The following is a 22945-nucleotide window of genomic DNA, read 5'->3' on the forward strand; positions in this document are numbered from 1 at the left end:
CAATGCGTAGAAAATCTTTACAAAGATTAACATATCTATTACGTTTAACACTGGAATCAATCTTCTCAACAGACCATGTTAGTTAAATTTTACTTGGACGAAATAGGCTCAAACAAAAATATCACCGAAATTAGTCCCACAATTATTATATATTCTACAAATACCATAAAATACAATAGAGAGAAAAACATAGATATATACTTGTGAAATATATGATTATACTGAAATAAAAGGTAAAGAATAAATAAAATAAGGAAAGGTTAACAAGAGACATGTGAGAAGCAATGGAAGGTGGAAGAAGCTAACATGTCTGCCCTACTTATCCTTTTTATATCCAACACCACCAGAATGCATCACATGAAAATACCCAACTCTCAATCTCATGTCTCTTCCAAATTTTGTACTAGCTTTGGTTTTGAAATTATATAAAACACCCAAAACAATCTAGCCCTACCGAAAGAGAGAGCAACTGCCTTAATAATTTGTTTTCAGTGCATGGTTTCATAAGAAAGTGGATTTAATCAACAATTATTTAATCTTATTCTCATCATATGATATGAGCCATCTCATGAACCTTATGCAGACTGATTTTTTACTTTTTCATGTTTGGTTTATGATCAAATACAAAATTAGTTCAAGAAACAAACAATAGAAATCGCTGTTGTTTAAGATTCACAAGGAATAACACTAGGAAATCAGAAGGGAAAAAAAAGAACCCAGCTTTCATTGCACTTCCGTAGTTCTATTACAATAACTTTCAACAATTAAATAATCTGTGTCTGTCTCTTATCAATAGCCAGTAACCAGTTCTTATCCCACCATTAATGCTCCCGGTACTCCAATAATTCTTCCTTTCATTTCCTTCATCTTAATATAATTCAACTATTTCATTTCTTTGCTTACTCAGCTCACGTCCCATAAAAAAAACTTATCTTTGTTTTTAAAATTATTTTCTGGTGTCAGCACTTGCTTGTTTGCTGAAGGGTCTTTTCTATTGTGTGTTATCTCTCTCTGGGTTTATATATTTCAATTTTCTATTACTACATATTCGTTTTATTTTATTAAATTTTTTGTTTGTTGCGGGTTGTCTGCTGAGAACATGTGGGACTTTATTCCTTGCCTCCCATTAAAGGGCAGTTCTTGATGGTTTTTTGGATCTACAATCCCTGATTTTTGGGATGGTTTTATTGTTTTAAAGCTGGGAAAATAAATTTTAAAAAAAAGTAAAAATTCAGGCTTTAGGTTCTTTAATGTAGGCAAAGGCATGTCCTTTGTTTCCTCTGTTTTTTTTGCCCTTCAGCTATGAAAAGTTTGAGTTTCTGAGCTTTTCATGTTCCCTTCAAATGCGGGATTTTCGAAAGGGTACCTTATTGTTTGTTCAATAGATTTAGTTTGTTTTATTCTTGTTTTAAAAAGGGTGGTTTCAAAGTATGGGGTCTGGAAATGATTTTTTTTCAACTCAAGAGTTCAATTTAGATGCTAAGTGGTTGATTGATCCTCAGCAGCTTTTTGTTGGTCCTAAGATTGGTGAAGGTGCTCATGCTAAAGTATATGAGGGAAAGTAAGTCAATTTCCTTTGGATTCTACTTCATCCTGTCTGACCTTTTGATCAACTTTGAAGAACAAAAAGCTTGTGTTTCTTGATAATTTGATTATCTGTAGCTGTTATTATGTAACGGTTATCTCGTGTAATTTAATCCATTGAATGCATTTAGATACAAGGATGAGACTGTCGCTATTAAAGTTGTTCGAAGAGGGGAAACCCCTGAAGAGATTGCAAGGAGAGAAGGAAGGTTTGCAAGGGAAGTTGCAATGTTATCCAGAGTTCAACATAGAAATCTAGTGAAGGTTGTTGAATTATTATATATGCCATTAATTTCTTGTTGCTGACTTATGTTTTTTTTTTTTTTTGTGTGTGTGTGTGTGTGTGTGGATATTGTTAATGAATATCTGCAAATCATGAAGTTTGTAAGTTATATCAATTGGAAATAGGTTCATATCATATCTTAGTTATCAGAGATTTTATCTGTTTCCAGTTTATTGGAGCTTGCAAGGAGCCTATAATGGTCATAGTAACTGAGCTCTTACAAGGTGGGACATTGCGTAAGTACCTTCTGAATTTGCGGCCGAAGTGCTTGGACTTGCGTGTAGCGATTGGGTTTGCACTTGATATCGCTCGTGCAATGGAATGCTTACACTCCCATGGAATCATTCATCGGGACCTGAAACCTGGTATGACTAGTGTGTTTATAAGCCTGATTTAGTAGTGTTCTTAGAAAAGGTTAAAACTTCTATGTTTAATTGCATTTTTGTCTCCATGTATCTGTAAGATTTGGTGTTTACAGCTTTATGGCTTTTGTTCCTTTATATTGTTCTAGTCCAACTCGTAAAACAGCAAAAGGAATCCATAATAACCAATGGTGTGTGTTGCAAGTTATGTTATCCACCATTAAGAGTTTACAACTGATGAGTCCTGTTTTCCATATTTGTATGGGGCCACTGATAATTTGATCAGTATAATTTACTTACCTTCGAAAAGAAATACGAAAAAGAAAAAGTTTTTCTTTGAAATACCAATGCATGTACCAAAGATCTATTGCTTATAATGATAAACGTAAGATGATTGGCGCGCAGGCAATTTGACATAATATAAGATGGCTTAACGTTCAAGGTGTGGCATTTGGGGTTTTGCAGGATCCAGTTATTTTGCTTGTTGACACCCTAGTTGTTTTCACCAATGCTTTTATTGGGCCATATAGTAGGTGTTGGAGGGATTGAATATGCTATTTATGATTCCAACAGCAAATTTAACTTGAAGTAAATGAAAGTAGCAACAGTCTTTAATGAAATTTATGCAATATTGCTGTCACCTCTCGTAGGTATGCATGATCCTGATAATTTCTTCTTTTCTCAGAGAACTTGATCTTGACCGAAGACCATAAGACAGTTAAGCTAGCAGATTTTGGTTTAGCCAGGGAAGAATCGTTAACCGAAATGATGACTGCTGAGACCGGGACATATCGTTGGATGGCTCCTGAGGTAATGTACTGACCTATTCAGAACTTAAAATCGACTTTTCTTCCCTTCAGATTTTTTTTTTTTTTTTTGAGATGCCGACCCTTTTACATATGTTAACAGCTTTATAGCACGGTCACACTAAGGCAGGGAGAGAAAAAGCATTACAATCATAAGGTGGATGCCTACAGCTTTGCTATTGTGTTGTGGGAACTCATCCATAACAAGTTGCCTTTTGAAGGCATGTCAAATTTACAAGCGGCTTATGCAGCTGCTTTTAAGGTAATGATGTGCAGTCTTTTTCTTATAATAATTTTTTGATATTAATGATTTCTTGAGTATGTGCTTGTTAGCCTGCCTTTGAAAAGCTCGCCTGATACTATGTACCATGAATATCACCGTAATACTAATATGTTATGGTCAAAAATTACCTGACCACTGTTGAACCTGGATAGTTCTACCTTATCTTATACATAAGTGATTTGGAGAGTGTCCAGTTCTCGATGATGCTAGAGTAGCATGCATCTTGAAAGCTGTTCAAAGTTTGTGTTTGCCAAGAATAAGCTCATATACGATTAAGTTTCTTCAAATGCAACTATGGTATTCCGGTATTGGCATCGTGGTCTAAGTTTTAACTATGTTGTTTCAGAATGTCAGGCCTAGTGCCGAGGACCTTCCGGAAGATTTGGCATCAATTGTGACTTCATGTTGGCAAGAGGATCCAAATGCTCGGCCCAATTTCAGCCAAATCATACAGATGCTATTACACTATCTCTCGACCATTTCACCACCCGAGCCTGTGATGCCTCCTAAGAGAACGACTTCAGAAAATGCTGTATTGCCACCGGAGTCTCCTGGTACAAGTTCATTGATGGCTGCAAGAGATGACGTAGTGGAAACCCCAAAAGCCACTGAAGAAGACCAGCCTAGAAGCTTCCTGTTCTGCTTCAACCAGTGTTACTGAATCTCTCAGATGCACAACTTCACTTTCGAGGATATCACAAACTAAAATTTAGGGGAGTTCAATAAGATAACTAGTCTCGGATATTAGAAAGAATACAATCTAATCGGATTAGTTTAGTTCAGTTATAACATGTATATGACAGAAAGCTGTCTGGTATGAATCTGATGTGTCTGTTAGCTTTACATACTGATTTACATGAATTTTAGAATGCCCTGACCAAGATGGTTCAGAAAACTTTTGGGGTTTAGGGGTTGCTGTGATGGAAATATCAATGTATATAAGGTGCATCCTAATGCCTATGCTCTTGTTTTCTTCTTTAGAATTTGCATTAGCTTTTACGTTTTGACATGCTATGCTACTCCAACTCGGATACGAGTGTTGTCTGTATAAAATTTCAAGGGGTTTTTGAAATGTTATATTACTATATCATGTTCAGTATATGTAAGATGCCAATACTGCAAAAAGAAAAAAGGTTAATGAAGAGCTGGAGCAACGAAGTTAATAACTTCAATAGCATTATTCATAATCTTTGATTTCGTTTTTAGTGAACTGAGTAGCTGGCTTGAGAATGATTGACAAGATCTGTAAAAAGGGGACGAAAAGGTTAAAGAAAATTAATCTGCGAGTGAGAGGAAAACTAGCTAGACTTTGGTCTTAATTATCATAAATTTAATGTTTAAGAACATCCTATCACTTATTCTTTTCTTGATTTTAATGTTAGCTGCCAATAAAACCTGAAAGCTAGTAGAAGGCTATAAATCAATAGAGTGTGATTGATAAATATAAATTCAAGCTAGCAGTCAAAGGCTTTAGACAAAAAAAAGGTACATTTTTTCCTGAGCAGAATAAGATCAATAAGAGTTGCTATCATCTATGATTTGATAATCCATCAAATGGATGTAAAAACAACTTTTGTTTAAATGTCAAGTTAGAAGAAAAAAATGGTATGGGGCATGAGAGCTTTGTTATGCCAGGTAATGAAAATAAAGTGTGTAAATTGTTAAATGGTTTAAAATAAATCTCTAGATAGTGGCATGTGAAATTTGACTTGTCTTTAATTTTTAATGGTTTTAAAACCAACAAAAGTGATTGGTACAAATTAGATAACAATTCATATTTATATGTTGATAATCTTCATAGGAGAAGTAAATGTAATTCTTGGCATGAGGGTTACAAAGACTTTAACTAGTATTTTTTTAAACAAAACTCATTATATTGAATTTTTTAAAAAGAAACCTAAGTTTTTTCGATTAGACTTTGGTGCTCTCTTTTTTATCCAAACGTACATTTATTTCCTATAGAGAATTATCAAGATGTATGTAATATATTTATATATATATATATTGTTAGTAGCTTGAGGTATGCCAATGATTACACCAGACCTAACATAACTTATGTTGTAAGGGTGCTAGCTAAATTTACAAGTAAACCAAACTTGGAGCACTAGAATGTAGTTAATAATGGGATGAGATATTTAAAAAAGGATTCTAAATTATGGTATACTTCATCAAAAGTATTTTGTACTAGAGGGATACAATGATGCTAAGTGAAATACATTGTCCCATAATTCCTAATCTACCACTAACTATATATTTTTACATTGAGAGATGGAGCAATTTGTTTGAAGTATAAAAAGCAACAAATTATAGCAATCTCCACCATGAAGGTTGAAATTATGGCATTAACCTCAGTTAGTGAAGAAGTAGGTTGATTAGGGAAAATTTTTTTATATGAGATTCCAATATAGAGAAACCAGTGTCACTTGTCTCAGTCTGTTGTCATAATACTACAACTATTGGAAGAGTCGATAGCAAATATTATAAAGGAAAATCCACATCTATAAAAAGAAAATATGGTTGTGTAAGATCTCATATAACTAATGGTACCATGTTCAATACATAAGTTGATTTCGGAAAGAATACATCAAGGGAGAATTAATTGCTGATCTTTTTGGATCCAACAATGAGATGCAAACCGAGAGTGAGTTTACAAGGCCAGATTTGGAATGTGAATCTTCCAATGCATGACCAAATATCCTTGCAACAAAGCTGTTCATGAGCATATTCAAAATTACATGTCAAATCACATTGTAATACCCGATTTTGGCCCGAGTAAAAGGCCCAAACCGATTTAAAACAGTGGCCCAATTTCGAATATGGCCCAAATACAGTGGTCCAAAACGGATGAGGAAACCCTAGGGTTTCTGAGGATCAACAGTGCCGCAAGCCACCTCCACGCGATCTCCACCTGCACAGCAAGAAAGGAAATAAACAACAATGGCAAGAAAAATCAAGAAAATTGCAACAGATTCGTTTCTTTGTTTTGTATTTTTATTATGGCTATAAAAACCATTGAGATACTGTATGAAAAAGAAAAAGGGGATACAAAGAAAAAGAGAGAAAACAGATACAATAATTTTTTGAATACAAAGGTTTCTTTTTTCTTTTTTTTTTTCGTTCTACATTATTGGCGTTCATCATTCTTTTACTATCTATCTATATTTTTTCTTTTTTCTTTTATTTTTATAGTTTGCTTAAAATAATAAAGAGGAAGAGAACGGGAAACTTACCTTTTCTGCCGGAACCACCGAGTTGTTGCCATCTCTGTCGTAATCGGAGCTTTGGCACAAGGCTGAGCGGTGGCACTCAAGGGTTGATGAAACCCTAAAGAAGCCATTTCATATGCTGCTTCAGAGTAGAGGTGTTCATGGGCCCGGCGGCCTGGCCCGGCCTGAGGGCCCGCCTGAAATATGAGAGGGTTTGGGTAAAAATATAGGTCCGAAATATGGGCTTGGGCAAAAAAATGAGGCCCGATTAAAAAACGGGCCGGGCCTCGGGCACCACTTTTTTGGCCCGGCCCGAATAATAAATATATTTTTTTATTTTTTTAATTTTAAAATACTTTTTTTAAAATTTTTTTAATTTTAAATTTTTTTAAAAATACTTTTTTTAATTTTAAAATATTTTTAAAATACTTTTTTTTTATTTTTATTTAATTTTTAAAATAAATTTTTGGTATTTATTTAAAAAACGGGCCGGGCCGGGCCCGGGCTTATGAATTTTTTCTCGGGCCGGGCCTGGGCAAAATTCTAGGCCCATATTTTGGGCCGGGCTGGGCCCGAGCCTAGGACCTGGGCCGAAATTTTTTCTGGGCCCGACCCAAACCCGGCCCGGCCCAGCTCAAGAACACCTCTACTTCAGAGAAAGGGGAAACAAAATTGTTTCCTTAAATTTGGCTTTTTTTTTTAACTTAAAAAGAAGCAGAATGGTGCCATCCAGTGGGGTCCACGCATTTCCACCCTAAGTGGGAAATTTGCACATTTAGACCTCCTCTTTTGCGACATGTTTGGATTAAACCTATTGTTCCTTTTTAATTTGGCCCAAATGTTTCTGCCTTTGTTCATTTCAGCCCATATCGCTGCACACCGTTTTGGGGAGGCGGATTATTTCCGATTTGGCCTTCCATGTAATTGGCATGTCGCGATTTGGCCCATTATTTTGATTAAATTTCATTTATTTCTTGTTATTGTAGTTTTTTAACTATTTGGTTTTTTTTTTGCAATTTCGCTTTTTTTAAATTTATTTTCTCCTTATTATTATTATTATTATTATTATTATTGGTATTGTAATTATTATTTTCATGTACATACAAACATTTTTATAATATATATATACACTTTTAAAAACTTGTTTTTTTTACTTTTGTAAATATGTAAATACGTATGCTTCTATACATTATATATATATTATTCTTCATAATTTTTTTAAACTAATAGTTTTCTCATATTTATATAATTATGCATGTTTATTTATTTTGATAATGTAGATATTATTTAATTATTTTAATATATTTTATATGTTCATATATATATATATATATACGTATGTTTTTTTATTTTCGAAAATGCTTAAATACATGCTTATATTTTTAACACGTATTTTATAATTTACATATATATATATTTATTTATTTATTTTTTAATATGTTATGACTTTTGTATATATAAGTTTTATAACCCAAAATTTTATTTGTAAATCATATGTATTTTTCTTTAAAATTTCTATGTGTAGATTATATACATTCTTTTCTTTATTTATTTTGCTTGTTTTCTTCTTTCGCTACTTAATTGTGTTTACATTTATATTTTTTATTTAATATTTTGCATGTCATGAAATATTACTTTTATATATATTCATTTCGTTTATTTATTTGTTTATATTATTTTTATGCTATTGATGTATTTATTGTTGTTGTATTTATTATTATAGCATTTGTACGTATAATATAACATTACATCATCTTTTACTCAAATTTAAAAATAGAAAATTTTCAAAATAGAGATAATACTTGTATTTAGGATTGTCAAGAAATTTGAGCCCTAACGTATTGGGTTCCGATTTTCTTCGTTAAATCTAACGATCGAGCATTTCTCTTTAACCAAAAAAATAAGAACTCATTATTGGGAATTCAACACGTTGTGTCCTAACGTATTGGATATGACGCATTGATTGCTCGAAATGAAGATTTTTCTCTAAAAAAGAATAAAAGAAATATTCTGAGTTTGGGATTTTAAAGGAATTGTACCCTAACGTATTGGGCCGCGATTTCTTAAATCTTGGATAAATGGATATTCTTTTAAATTTTTTTCATTATACGAGTATTCTGACCTAATTCATTTTGGAGGAAATTAGAATGTTGTGCCCTAACGCATTGGGTGTGTCATTTTTTCTTCTCAGAAATGATAAGGGTCTTAATACGTAACGTTTTCAGTTTTTTTTTGTTAAGGATTATATTTTGCAAATTCTCGACATTAAGACATTAATTGATTAACTAGGTACCAATTTTGGGCGTAATGAGGGTGCTAATCCTTCCTCATACGTAACCGACTCCCGGACCTGTTTTTCTAAAATTCATAGACCAAAGTCATTTTTAGGTGACCCAATCACACCTTAATAAAAGATTGGTGGCGACTCCTAATTTTTATTTTTTAAAGTCGACAACCTAAAACCTTTATTTTTCAAAAATATGGTTTCGACACACATAAACAATAGAGAATCCAAAAAACTTTAAAATTATTTTAAATAATAGTATTTTAATTTTTCCATTTTTAACAAATATTTTAAATTATTTTAAATCCCTGAGCATTAGCGGCGCTTTCTTAAAAATGCCGCTAAATCCCCGAAAGCTCAGAAAATAACGTCGTTGGGCTTAGGTATTTTTACGGCGCTTTCCCAAAAACGCCGCTAAAACCCTGACCATTAGCGACGGTTTCTTAAAAATGCCGCTAAATCCCCAAAAGCTCAGAAAATGGCGTTGTTGGGCTTAGGTATTTTTACGGTGCTTTCCCAAAAACGCCGCTAAAACGCTGACCATTAGCGGCGTTTACTTAAAAACGCCGCTAAATCCCCGAAAGCTTAGAAAACGGCGTCGTTGGGCTTAGGTATTTTTGCGGCGCTTTCCCAAAAACGCCGCTAAAGCCCTGACCATTAGCAGTGCTTTCTTAAAAACGTCGTTAAATCCCTAAAAGCTCAGAAAATGGTATCGTTGGGCTTAGGTATTTTTGCGGCGCTTTCCCAAAAACGCAGCTAAAGCCCTGACCATTAGCGGCGCTTACTTAAAAATGCCACTAAATCCCCGAAAGCTCAGAAAACGACGTCGTTGGGCTCAAGTATTTTGCGGCGCTTTTTGGAAAACGCCGCTAATGCTTATTTTCAGCGGCGTTTTCCATGAAGCGCCGCTAATGATCAATCTTTAGCGGCGTTTTTTATCCAACCGCCGCTAAAAATGCCGCTAAAAGCCTGTTTTGGTGTAGTGACCATATTCAAAAATGGTAATAATCTTGTAAATCATTTGAAAAAAAAAACTCTAATTGGAGGAAAGATCTGGATAACATTGTCAAGGGATGAGGTTAAAACCTAAATAAAAATAAAAATCAATTACGAGGATACCTACCTAATGATTGAAGATCCCGAGAATTAAGTTCAAAAGAAAAAACAAATCATAAAGTGGTTTGATGTCATGCATATATAAATAATATATATAAATCCCTCCCTATGATGTAGTGCATGAATTTTGTAACAATAATAAAGGTCGAATATAACTTATATGCTTAATGAGGTCTATAGCTCATTTGAGTGGATGTAGAGTTACAGGAGCATCATTGATAGCATCACCCATATGAGTTCGGAAGCGAGGTTGTTTCCTATGAGCATTAGGATTTATTTTTTAAAACGTTCATTATAACTGAGATAAAGCACACGATGACTTATGAAGTTCATTCTAGAGCACTAGAAATTTTTGTTTTCTCAAAGCAACCTTAATTCGAAACTTAGTTCATTATTAATTTTGGAGAAGAGATTGTTCAACACTAAAGTGTAGGCTTAAGTAACTGACAACTACATTATGCATAACTCTTTATCTTCATCTGAAAATTTTAGTTAAATCATTTTATTAAAATAAGTGAAAAAAATATTGGAGTATTTTAATAAGAGAAAAAGTTTATAAGCTCACTTTATTAAATGTTTAAAGTTGCATTAAATTTTTAAAATTTTACAACCCTTTAAGATTCAAAGTTTATGAACATTTGCTTTTAAAGTTTTACTTTCATTACTTTTAATTTAAGATATTGTTTGATAGATTGAAACATTAAATGTTAAAAATTAAGTGTTAAGTTTAAATTATAAAATATATTTGATATATTACTTAAAATTAAATACGGAATATAATTAAATTATTTGATAAATGAAACTTTTAAATTATAAAAATATGCATTCTACATTTTCATCCTTATTTGATCTATATGTGATGCTCATCCTTCAACTTGTGATAAAATTCCACCATTTTTTGATGAATTTTTTAATTATCTTCATCTTCATTACCGACGTTTTCCGAGAAAGCATCTGTAATGTCTTATTTTCTAATATAGTTATGCATAATTACACAAACAATAACAATATTTCTCTATACTACAAACAGATTTGGTGCCATCCTCTTCAAAATTGAAAAAGGAGCTTTTAAAACTCCGAAAGACCGCTCAATCACGATTCTTAATTTGACACGTGTATAGTTGAATATCTCTTCTCACCATTACGAAAATTAGACAACCAATATCGTGCATTACGATAAGGTACAATAAATCCTCGAGTATGCGTGTATGTGACATCACAAAGATAGTATTTATCTATTACAAATTATATAAACACTTTTATGAATTTATTACAGAATTATTTATTGAAGAAAATTACTAACCTGGTGGAGGATATGGAAAATTATTTTTAGCATTTTGCATGGTTTCTGCTAATACTCTTGAATCATGTGCTACGCTTTCCCATTCAACCAACACAAAAGTAAATTTCATGTTAAAATCACATGTAACCAGCACATTTTGATAACATTCTTCTCGTCCTCTTCCTTGATAAGGGACTTGTTTGTTAGTTAGTATTACTGCATGAACAAGGGTCCCATCAAGTGCACGAATAGCACCCTATTTGTAATTAATAAAAAGAAAATTATTAGAATAATACAAATAATAAGTACTCATATAATAATTAATTTACTACCTTAAATACAATATATTTAAATCATCATCTTATATAAGCTCACTTTATTAAATGTTTGAAGTTGCTTTAAATTTTTAAAATTTTATAACCGTTTAAAATTCAAAGTTTATGAACATTTGCTTTTAAGGTTTTACTTTCATTATTTTTAATTTAAGGTACTGTCTGATAGATTGAAAAATTAAATGTTAAGTATTAAAATAATAGTCACTATAGAGAATATCTATTGTGATTTCTTCCGGTGCTATTTCCGATGAGGCTGAGGACGGTGGATCACCTGAAGGTCGTTCAACCAAAAAAGTTCGGAATAAAGATCAGAGAACAGAATCTGTTATATCAATAACAGAGAACATGGTCCATATGCCAACAGTGGCATGGAATGATAAATTGGTAGGTACTTCGTCGATAGCAGAAAAGACGAATAAATTTCTAGAGATGGATTTAGATTATGAACTAGAATTTGATGAGGGGGACATTAAGAATTCATATATTAACGGTGTCCCTGCTATTGACTTTTCCAAGAGGATTAATCAGTTTTTAGTTAAAGACATGACCTTGACGGTCGTTGTCAAGTTGCTAGGCAAGAGTATTGGATTTACGACCCTTCAAAATAGAATTTCAAATCTTTGGAGACCTTCGAAGCCTTTCCATCTTATGGATATTGAAAATGGTTATTACCTTGTTAAATTTCAGAATAAGAAAGACTACGGAAATGTGCTTTCACAAGGGCCTTGGATTATATTCGGGCAATACCTTACAATTCAGCCTTGGTCATAGGACTTCGATCCGGTGAAACCTTATCTGAGCATGGTGAAAACATAGATCCGGCTCCTTGGACTTCCAAGCCACTTCTACAATCGCAAGATTTTCTGGGAGATTAGAGAATTAATTGGTAAGGTAGTGAGGTTGGATTTTAATACCGATAATAGGGCACGGGGTAGGTTTGCACAGCTGGCTATTTTTATTAATTTGGACAGACTATTGATTTTTAAGATTTTGATAAACGGAACCCTCCAACGAGTTGAGTATAAGGCTTTGCCTGTTGTTTGTTTTTCTTGTGGTAGGTACGGACATGGACAAGATTTGTATCCCAACGGGAAAAGAAATGAAGCTAAAGAGGACAATCGATTTGCAGAAGTCAGAAATGAGAAGTCCGATAGGGTAATAGAGTCTACCGGAACAGAAGGCGGATCGACGAGCTATGGTCCTTGGATGTTAGTAGAGAGAAAATAAAGGCGAAATCCTAGAGGGGCTGGAGGAGTTGACGGTGAAAATAAGGGGAGTGGATCTTCAGGATAAATATTCAACATTCTACCTGCTAAAAATAAAGGTAAGAGCTCTAATAGTGGGATTAGGGATGCCCGTGAGGAACAACAGGTTGAAAGCATACATGGTAGAAGGTCTGGAACAGTTTTGACGAGCTTGGGAAGTGGTCTGGTACAAGGGCCAAGTAAGTCCTTTTTTAATGGACCAAATGTTTACAATGAGGACCTTTTGGGGAAGACCACTGCTGGTGACGTCTTTTCTCAAGAAAGGGGGGCCTTTAAAGGGTAAGAGACTCGCTTATGATGGTGAACCTAGGAGGGTTTCAGTCGACCTAAATGCCGTGGATTTGCAAGGTATGTTATCCACAGATTATGTTTCTACTTTGGATGGGGCCCCAATAAATTTTGATCATAATTTTAATGGTAGTAAGATGGGGGGTGTGTGTTTGGAATCTGTGAACCTTATAATTGATAGGGAGTCTTCACTCCTCTCACCTACTGCTAATTTATCCCATTTTAACCCTGATTTTAAAGGCCCTATTGAGATAGAGGTCGGGGTTAAAGAGGGGTTGCTTGATAAAGAGAAGCATAGTGCAGTAATTTTTAAAAATAATCAAAGTCATGATACGAAAGATCTTGTTTCTGCTAATAGTGATGGTTTTTTTAGGAATGCTCTCACCTCCTCAACTAATCAAGAAAATCATAGGAAAACGGGTATTCGTCGAAGAATGAAGAATTTGAGTAAAACCATTCGTGGTCCAGGTAATAGTTTTAAGGTTTCAAGCTGTCTTCGAGTGTCATTGGCTGAGTCGGTCAATTCAATGGTGGAATTTATTTCGACTCAGTTTACGACACCAAATGGTAAAGGTCAACAGGTTTACTCACTTTTATATATGGATTTAAATTTTAATATTATGTCTTGGAATTGTCAAGGTTGTGCAGGGTCTAATTTTCCTCATATCTTTAAATGATATAATCGAGAATTAAGCCTGATATTGTGAGCTTATTGGAGCTAAAAATTAGTGGTTTTAAAGTTGGCGCTGTAATTACTAAATTGGGTTTTAAGCACTCTTATCGTGTCTTATATAGTATTTTTCATAAAGGTGTGTTGATAGCCTTCGTTTATGGAAGCTCAAACAAGACTAAGCGAAAAACCCTTTGGGAATATCTGAAATTAGTGATTCCTTAAGAAAGGATTCCTTATATGGCAATAGAAGACTTCAATGCTATTTTTTCGGAGAATAAGAAGTGTTGTGGTCTCACAAGGGGTAAACATTGCCCTCATTTTGGTTACTTTATGGATTCTTTTGCCTTGCATGACTTGGGTTTTAGGGGTCTGAGTTTTACTTGGTAGAGGAATATGATCTCTAAAAGACTCGATCGTGCTATCAATAATGATGATTGGGTAAACTCATTCCGCAATTGCACGATCTCACATCTTCTTAGAATCAAGTCTGATCACCGGCCTATTTTTCTTTCCATTAGACTAGATATCCATATTTTGAGGGGACGTTCATTCTGTTTCTTAGCGGGGTGGATTGAACATGGGGGGTTTTCTGATTTTGTCAAAGATAAATGGTCTTTTAGGGGCAACATAAGTGACACTCTTTCTTATTTGACAACCGATATCAAGATTTGGAATAAAATGGTGTATGGCCATATTGGATCAAGAAAAAAAAACAACTTTTTTAGAGGTTAGTAGGTATCCAGAGGGCTACGAAAAAATCCTACAATGAACGGGTTGCGGTATTGAGTTGCAGATTAGAGATGAGTTGGAATCTATTTTGGTTCACGAAGAGTTGTTGTGGAAGCAAAAGTCCAGATGTGAGTGGCTTAATCTTGGTGACCGTAATACAAAAAATTTTCATAGACGTACACTTAAAAGACGGAAGCTCAATCTCATTTCGACCTTGCGCATTCATGATGGTGATTGGTGTTATGACCTTGAAGTTCCTCAATCTGAGGCCGTTACTTTTTACAAAAATCTCTATGGTGAGGTGCCAGCCCTTCTAGTTAATTTATCGCTTAGTTTTTTTTCGAGATTGGATGCTAGAGGAACTGATTTTCTAGGCAAGTTGGTTTCCCATGAAGAGATTAAAAGGGCTCTGTTTGACATGACTCCTTTAAAGGCTCTCGATAGAGATTGTATTCATGCTATCTTTTTCTAGAAATAGTGGAGTGTGGTGGGAAGTGATGTTTATAATTGGGTCAAAAAGATTTTTGAATGTGGCACCATTGATCCAAATTTGAACAATACTCTCATTACTCTGATCCCTAAAGTTTTTAATCCTGAAACTTTTTCACAATTTCGACCCATCAATCTTTGCTCTATACTCTATAAATTAGTGATGAAAGTTATAACGAACCATTTCAGGGTTGTCTTTCCTAGAATTGTTACCGAATAACAAGTAAGGTTTATAGCTGGGAGAAATATTACCGATAACATCTTTATAGCCCAAGAAGTCATTCACTCTATGAGGGGTAGGAGGAATAGGAAGCCTTAGATGATGATTAAAATCAATTTTGAAAAGTATATGATAGGGTGAGGTGAGAGTTCATTGGTGCATCTATTTAGGCGATTGGTATTTTGGATTATTTGGGTAAGTTTATGATGTCTACGATCTCAAACTTTACCATGCAGTTATTATAGAACATGTCTCCTACTCAAAAGTTTAAGTCGACAAGGGGAATACGCCAAGGATGTCATCTATCCCCTTATTTGTTCGTTCTCTGTATGGAGTAGCTTGGACATGACATTCGCTCTAAGATAGCTAATAATCAGTGGACTCTAATCAGACTATCCAAGTTAGGTCCTAACTTGTCTCATCTTTTTTTAGCTGACGATTTAGTTATTTTTAGTAGGGCTGATATGAAGCACGCCAAAATCATCAAAGGAGTATTGGATCGCTTCTATACTTACTCAGGCCAGAAAGTCAACGCTCATAAAACAAATATTTATTTTTCTCATTATGTTGATGTGGATCTTGGAGAATGAATTAACAACTGGATGGGGTCTCAAAAGGTTAACGATCTTAGATCCTACTTGGAGGTTCCCTTATTCCATGTGAGAGTCACAAAAGGTACCCTTAGGTTTGTGGTGGAAAAAGTACACAATAAGCTTTCTAGTTGGGATACTAGATAACTGTCTCTTGCCGGGACTACTTTAGCTCACTCTGTTTTACTTTTCCTAACTAACTATTTTATGTAGACTATGAAGATTCCTATAAGGGATTTGTGAGGAGATTGAGAGTTTGGTTAGAAATTTCATCTGGGGATTTGTTAGCTGGGATTCGGTTTGTCAACCACGTTCGAATAGAGGTCTTGGTTTAAGAAAATTAGAAGACCAAAATGTTTCATTTTTCATGAAGTTTGGGTTTAATCTAATTTCTAACCACAACGCCTTATGGCTTAAGGTTCTTCGATCTAAGTATGGTTTGAAAGAGAGCTTGCTTAATAGTATTACGAAGAATAATTACTCTTTTCTTTAAAAAGGTCTGTTGAGGATATAGCCCTTGTTTAGAGACAATTTAATTTTATCGGTGGGCAATGAGAAGTTTGTTCAATGCTGGTTGGATCATTGGATACCACAGATTGAACCTTTAGTCAATCAGATTCCTTTACACATAAATTTGGAAGTAGATTGTCGACTTGAAGACATGGTAACTTCGGGAGGCAATTGGAATCTTGATCTCTTTCACTTATGGATACCTGAGTCTATTATTAGACACATTTTGAGCATTCCTCCACCAAACCTTGTTGATGGAGTATATAGGATTTCTTAGGCACCGAGCCCTAAAGGGGACTCCTCTATGAAGAACGCCTACTGGTCATTGAAGGAAGATTGTTGGAGCCCCAATGACTCTTTGTGGAATACTCATTGGAAATTCAAAGGCCCTTATAGAGTTTGACTTTTTCTTTGGCTCACTTTCAAGCAACGTTTACTAACAAACTTGGAGCATGTTCGGCGAGGTATTGGCTATGAAACTTCATGCCCGATCTGTGGTCATGTAAACGAAAGCATTTTACATGTTCTGAGTGACTATTCGACGGTAAAAGAAGTTTGGAAACAGGTTATTCCTTCGAATTATGATAGTTGGTTTTTCTCTTCCAACATTTCAGATTGGCTACTTTCTAATTTATAATCTATTGAGAGATTTGACTCCTTAAAAGTTAGCTGGGCAAGTCTATTTGGAATTATAGCGTGGAGGATATGGAAGAATAGAAACCTTAATATGTTCCAAGGAATTATGTGGGAAGCGACACAGATCATTAAAACCTCTATCACTTGGGCAAAACAAATTTGAAGCACCCATAATATAGTTTTGGATCGAAGACGTGATACTGCTCCAATGAACTCTTTTTCGATTAATTGGATTTATATGCATACTGATGGAGCTGTCAATTTGAGTACAAGTTATGCATTTGCAAAGGGAGTGATACTGTAACAGCCTAATTTTAGTGGTGTCAAAAACAGTGGTTTCGAGACCCCAATTTCTACTAGAGAATAAATAGTTTAATATTTATTTAAAGTTTTATGGGATTATATTAGGGTCGTATTAAAGTTTCGTTAAGAAATTTCGAAGTTTAAATGGTTAATTAGGTAAAAAAGACTAAATTAAAAAAGGTGCAAAAGTTGAATTCTATTAAAAGAACTAAAGGGCTATGGAAAGGTCAACTAATGGACTTAAATGGTAAATATACCATGTGCTTATAGATAGTGGACGGTTATAAGTGTTGGTTGTGTAAATTGAATGTTTAATTAATGGTAAATTGGTAATTAACTAATTAGTGTGAAATTAAATAAAACAATCAAGGCAATCATTTTTCTCTTTGATGTTTTGCTGAAATTGAGAAAGAAAGAAGCCATGGAAGGGGCTTGAGCATTCGGTCTTCTCTTTGAAGCTTTCATGGTAGGTTTTCAAGCCTTATTTTTATTGATTTTTATGTTTTTGAGCTCATATTAGCTTAATCTAACTAGCCCTGGGGTTAATTTGCAAAACTGTTAAAGGTTGAGGGACTTGCCATAGTTGAGTTTGACTGTGTTTTGATGTTAGTTGATAGATTATCAATCTTAGTTGTTAAACAAACTTGTTTTGTTAAGTGGTTTTTGATGAATTTGGGATTAGAGATTAAATTGTTGAAAGTGTAAAAATCCATGGGTTTTAATGTGAAATGTTGGTAATTATGGGTAGTTCTAAGGTCCCTAGTGGAACCAATTAAGATAGGTTTAGGTTAAAATAGTTAAATTTCAAGTTCTGAGCTTAAGGACTAATTTGTGAAAAGTTAAAATATTAGGGGTCATTTCATAATTTTACATTAATATGAATTATTGATTGAATTGAATACTTGAAGTTATTTGAAGTACTTAATTGAATGAAATTATCTATTTAGATCAAGATAAACAACAACAGGTTTTAAATCAAGGAAAGGCTAAAGCTTTGGATTAGTATCAAACTCCACTTCTACGACTATAGTTATCGAGATAAGTTCGTATAAATTATAATCGTTTTAATGATAGTTAAATTGATTGTCTACTATATTGTGTTAGTTATAAACAGACTTGAATATACATATATCAATGTTTTGAGTAATTGATGGATAAATAGTCCTGTTTGAACCTTAAGAATTCTTAGGATACAAATGGCATGTCATTTAAGGATTTCATATTTTGGGTGCCAATCTTGAATGTCCTATCGATGGCTGAGGTCCTACATTTGTTACGGATTCTCCACAGCTTGTATGAGCAGCATCGTGTAGCTAACATTCTAACCCACAACTCGTGTGAGCAGGCCCATTTCACAACTCGTGTGAGCACTATTGAAAAGGAAAGGTTACGGTTATATGGAAAGGTACAATATGTGTGAGTGTTCCCGAGTATCCAATGTAATTCTTGATAGTTCAACGGGTAAGTAAAGGAAATGGCATGATATGTAGACAATTGGATATAGATTCATTATGAAAATGATTAATGTGATTAATTATGTGTACATGAAAATCTACTTATGATATGGTTGAACTTATATGTATCATGTATGAACCTACTAACTTGTGAGTTTGATGGTGCTTATATAGGGTTTTACTAAGCCTATGGTCTTGGTAATGATGTACGCTTATTTTATAATTTGTTCTTGAGAAATGGTAAGTTATGTTTGAGTTTATACGAACTTACTAAGCACTAGTTGCTTACATAGTTATTTTCCTTTGTTTCATTGACTATCGTAAGCTCGATCAGTTGGAAGCTTTTTGGAGATCTATCACACTATCCAACAACCATTTCGGTAGTTTTTGAGTTATTTTGGCCAAGGTTATAAATGACATGTATAGGACCTTTTTTATAATGGTAGTTATTGAATGTGTAATGGTCAATTTGGTATGTATATGCTTTTAAAGTTTATGTTTTGTTTGATGGACTTTTAATGCCTTGACAAGTTTAAGTCATTTTGGCCACTTTTAGGTACTTGTAATATATGGTCTTTTTGGTATGTTTGAGGTGAAATGTGAATGGTTAAATTGATGTCATTTGGTAGTTAAAGGAACTAGGTTTTGTGCTTGAAATGTGGCTATGTTTCTTTGCTTTGGTTAATGATGTTTTGGTATAAATGCGGTGCCTTTGAATGACATATTGGTTAGATGAAATAGGTTGATATAAATTGTATGTTTATATGTGTTTGAAAGGTGTTTAGGTCTTTTGAATGTAGGCAAAAGTGAAATGTTTGATTGGTTATGTTTTGGTCTTGAAATGGCTTAATTTTAGGGTCAATTATGGAGCACACGACCTAAGAGATGGGCTGTCACACGGCCATGTGTCACTTATTATTTTTGGTGTAAATTTAACACAACCTAAGACACGGCCGTGTGTATCAAGTCAGTGAGTTACACGGCTTAGCACACGGTCGTGTGTTACAAGTCAAAAAGTTACACAGTCTAGCACAAAGCCTGCAACACGGCCATGTGACCCAACTCAATGAGTTACATGGTTTGAGACACGGGCTGGGACAAGGCCGTGTGTCCCTTTATTCGATTGTTACACGATCTGGGCTTTGTCACACAACCATGTAACCTGTAACACCCCTAACCCGTCTTCATTGCAAGATTAAGGTTACGGAGCATTACTGATCAATCGAAAATTATTTAACATCATAATATTAATTAGATTAATCTCATTCAAAATCATATCAAACATATGGATTTTGTCCTTAAATCAAGCCTTTGAGGTCCTTAAAATAGCTTAGAAGCAATTCGGGACTAATTTGAAACAAAATAGAAGTTTTAAGAAAAAGTTACAAAAATGTGAAAATAGGGGTCACATGACCGTGTGACATAGCCTAGGCCGTGTAACAGTCAAACAAAAGGACACACGGCCGTGTCCCAACCCGTGTAACTCTCTGAGTTTCCACACACAGCCATGTGCTAGGCCGTGTAATTCACTGACTTAAAACACTAAGAAATTTCAAATGAAACACGGCCATGTGACAGCCTGTGTCCCAGGCCGTGTAATCCAAAAAATTAACCTAAAATCAAGCCATTTCAAGGCCAAATTATACTTAAATAATCATTCCATTTGGGCATACATTCAAGGGATTTAAAAATCATTCAAACACAACTAAACATACCATTTCAAACATTCTAATTAATCTAACCAATATGCCATTCAAAAGCACCACAACTATACCAAAACATCATAGATTAAACTAAAGCAACATAGCTACTTTTCAAGCAAATAACCTAGTTCACATATCTACCAAAACATATCACAAATAACCATTTTCAAGCCATCACAAACATACCAAAAGACTATGCATTTCAATTACCTAAAGGTGGTCAAGATGATCTAACTTAACAAGCATTACAAGTTCATCAACCAAACATAAACGTCAAAGGCATAAACATACTAAATCAACGAATTACACTTTCATGAACTACCATTACAAAATATCCTATAAATTTCATTATTAACCTTGGACAAAATACACAAAAGCTATCAAAATGGTTGATGGATAGTGTGATAGGTCTTCGACGAGCTTCCAACCGATTGAGCTTTCGATAATTTATAAAACAAAAGAAAGTAACTACGTAAGCAACGAGTGCTTAGTAAGCTCGTATAAACTTAAAAAAAATCCATTTCATTAGCACAATTCATGGATTAAGCATAAAATCATTAGCAATTCCATAAGCTTAGTATAAGCCTATACAACATCATCAAACTTATAAGTTAGTAAGCTCATCCATGATACATATGAACTTAACCATAACATAAGCAAATTTCCATATGCATATCATTTATTACATTTTCCTTTTCATAGATTATGAACCATTTCATTTACTTACTTACCATGCCATTCCCTTTTCTTACCGGTTGAACCATCTAGAATTGTATCCGATACTCAGGAATACTCACACACATAGTGTGTCTTTCCATATAACCGTAACATTTCCTTTTCAATAATGTTCACAATAGCTGTGAAGTGGGTCTGCTTACATGAGCTATGGAAAATCCACAACAAATGCAGGACCTTAGCCATCGGTAGGACATTCAAGACCAGCACCCGAAACATGAAAGCCTTAATGACATGTCATTCATAACCTAAAAATTCTTAAGGCTCAAACGGGATTTGTTATCTGTCAATTATTCATGACATTGATACATTTATATTCAGATTCATTTATATTAAAACAACATAGCAATTAACCAATTTAACTAACATTAATACAATCATAGTTCATACAAACTTACCTCGAAAACTAGGGTCATAATAGTAGAGTCAAACTAATTCGAAGCTTTAGCCTTTCATCGATTTAAGTCCGATTGTAGTTTATCTTGATCTAAATAAATAATTTCACTCAATTAAGTACTTATAGTATTCAATTTAATCCATAATTCATATTTATATAAAATTAAAAAATTATCCCTAACATTTTAGATTTTTACGATTTAGTCCTTAAGCTCATAATTTGAAATTTAACCATTTTAATCCTCCATAATAGCTAGCCAAATTTCATAGGGACTCACACCAACCCACATAAAACAAAATTTCATAATTTTAACATGAAATTTTACTATTTTCACAAATAAATCCCTAAATACAATTTCATCAAAAATCACTTAACAAAACATGTTTACTTTACAACCAAGATTAATAATCTATCAAATAACTTCAAAATCTATTAAAAAACAATGGAAAGTCCCTCAAACTTTAACATTTTTTCAAAATAATCCCCCGGCTAGCTAGATTAAGCTAAAACGAACTCAAAAACATAAAAATCATTAAAAATGAGACACAAAATCATACCATGCAATAGTTTTAGCCCTAGCCGAACTTCAAGCTTCTCCTTCCATGGATAATTCAGTTGAAACAAACATAAAAGGAGGACGATGATAGTATTTTGATATTTGTTTTGTTTTTATTTAACTAATTACCAAATTACCCTTACTAATTTAACTTAAAACTAGCATAAATATGTCCATATTTGTCCACCATCAATATATATGGTATATTTACTATCTTAGTCCATTAATTTAAGATTTCATAGCCATTTTATCCCTTTAACTAATAGAACTCAACTTTTATACCTTTTACAATTTAGTCCTTTTTACCTAATTAACCATTTAAACTTCAAAATTTCTTAACGAAACTTTAATACAACTTTAATATAATCCCATACACATTAAGTAAATATTAAATAATAACTCACTCGTTGGAATTGTGATATCGAAACCACTATTTTTGGCACCACTAAAAAGGGGCTATCATATTACCCCTGTTTTCAAAATTTCTAAATTTTCCAAAGTTTTCTAATTTGTTTCAAATTAGTCCCAAATTGCTTCTAAGCTATTTTTAGGGCCTCGAAGGTCCGATTTAAGGCCCAAATGTACATGTATGCTAGGGTTATAATGAGTTTTATGTAATTATTGTTAAATGATATTATTGATATGTTTTGATATTAATTGTTCGGATTTGCATGGTAATGCTCTGTAACCTTAATCTGGCAATGGAGACAGGTTAGGGGTGTTACAGATACCAAATCATCGAGGAAATTGGATTTTGGGCGTTAATTATTCTCTTGGAGTGTGTTTGATTTTTTATGTTGAGCTGTGGGGTATCTTTGATAGGCTGACGCTTCTTCACAATCAGGTTTGAATAGGA

At 33.8% G+C, this 22945-nt stretch overlaps 1 protein-coding gene and 1 long non-coding RNA gene across 2 annotated transcripts; one reads left to right on the forward strand and one right to left on the reverse strand.

The window, feature by feature from the left end:
• The first annotated feature begins 277 nt into the window (after positions 1–277).
• LOC107926064 (serine/threonine-protein kinase STY13) lies at positions 278–4278 on the forward strand. The gene is made up of 6 exons (XM_016856844.2): positions 278–1561; positions 1716–1848; positions 2037–2232; positions 2915–3039; positions 3139–3297; positions 3665–4278. The coding sequence occupies exons 1-6, from the start codon at positions 1431–1433 to the stop codon at positions 3977–3979; spliced, it is 1059 nt and encodes a 352-aa protein (XP_016712333.2). The 5' UTR covers positions 278–1430; the 3' UTR covers positions 3980–4278.
• Positions 4279–5817: 1539 nt separating this feature from the next.
• On the reverse strand, positions 5818–6704 carry LOC107926040 (uncharacterized). Its single transcript, XR_001692107.2, has 2 exons — positions 6549–6704; positions 5818–6226 (listed from the first exon to the last, which is right to left on the reverse strand). It is a non-coding gene; the product is annotated as an uncharacterized lncRNA (long non-coding RNA).
• Between the last annotated feature and the right edge of the window lie 16241 nt (positions 6705–22945).

This window comes from Gossypium hirsutum, chromosome D04 (genome assembly GCF_007990345.1).
Source record: "Gossypium hirsutum isolate 1008001.06 chromosome D04, Gossypium_hirsutum_v2.1, whole genome shotgun sequence".
Taxonomy (NCBI): domain Eukaryota; kingdom Viridiplantae; phylum Streptophyta; class Magnoliopsida; order Malvales; family Malvaceae; genus Gossypium; species Gossypium hirsutum.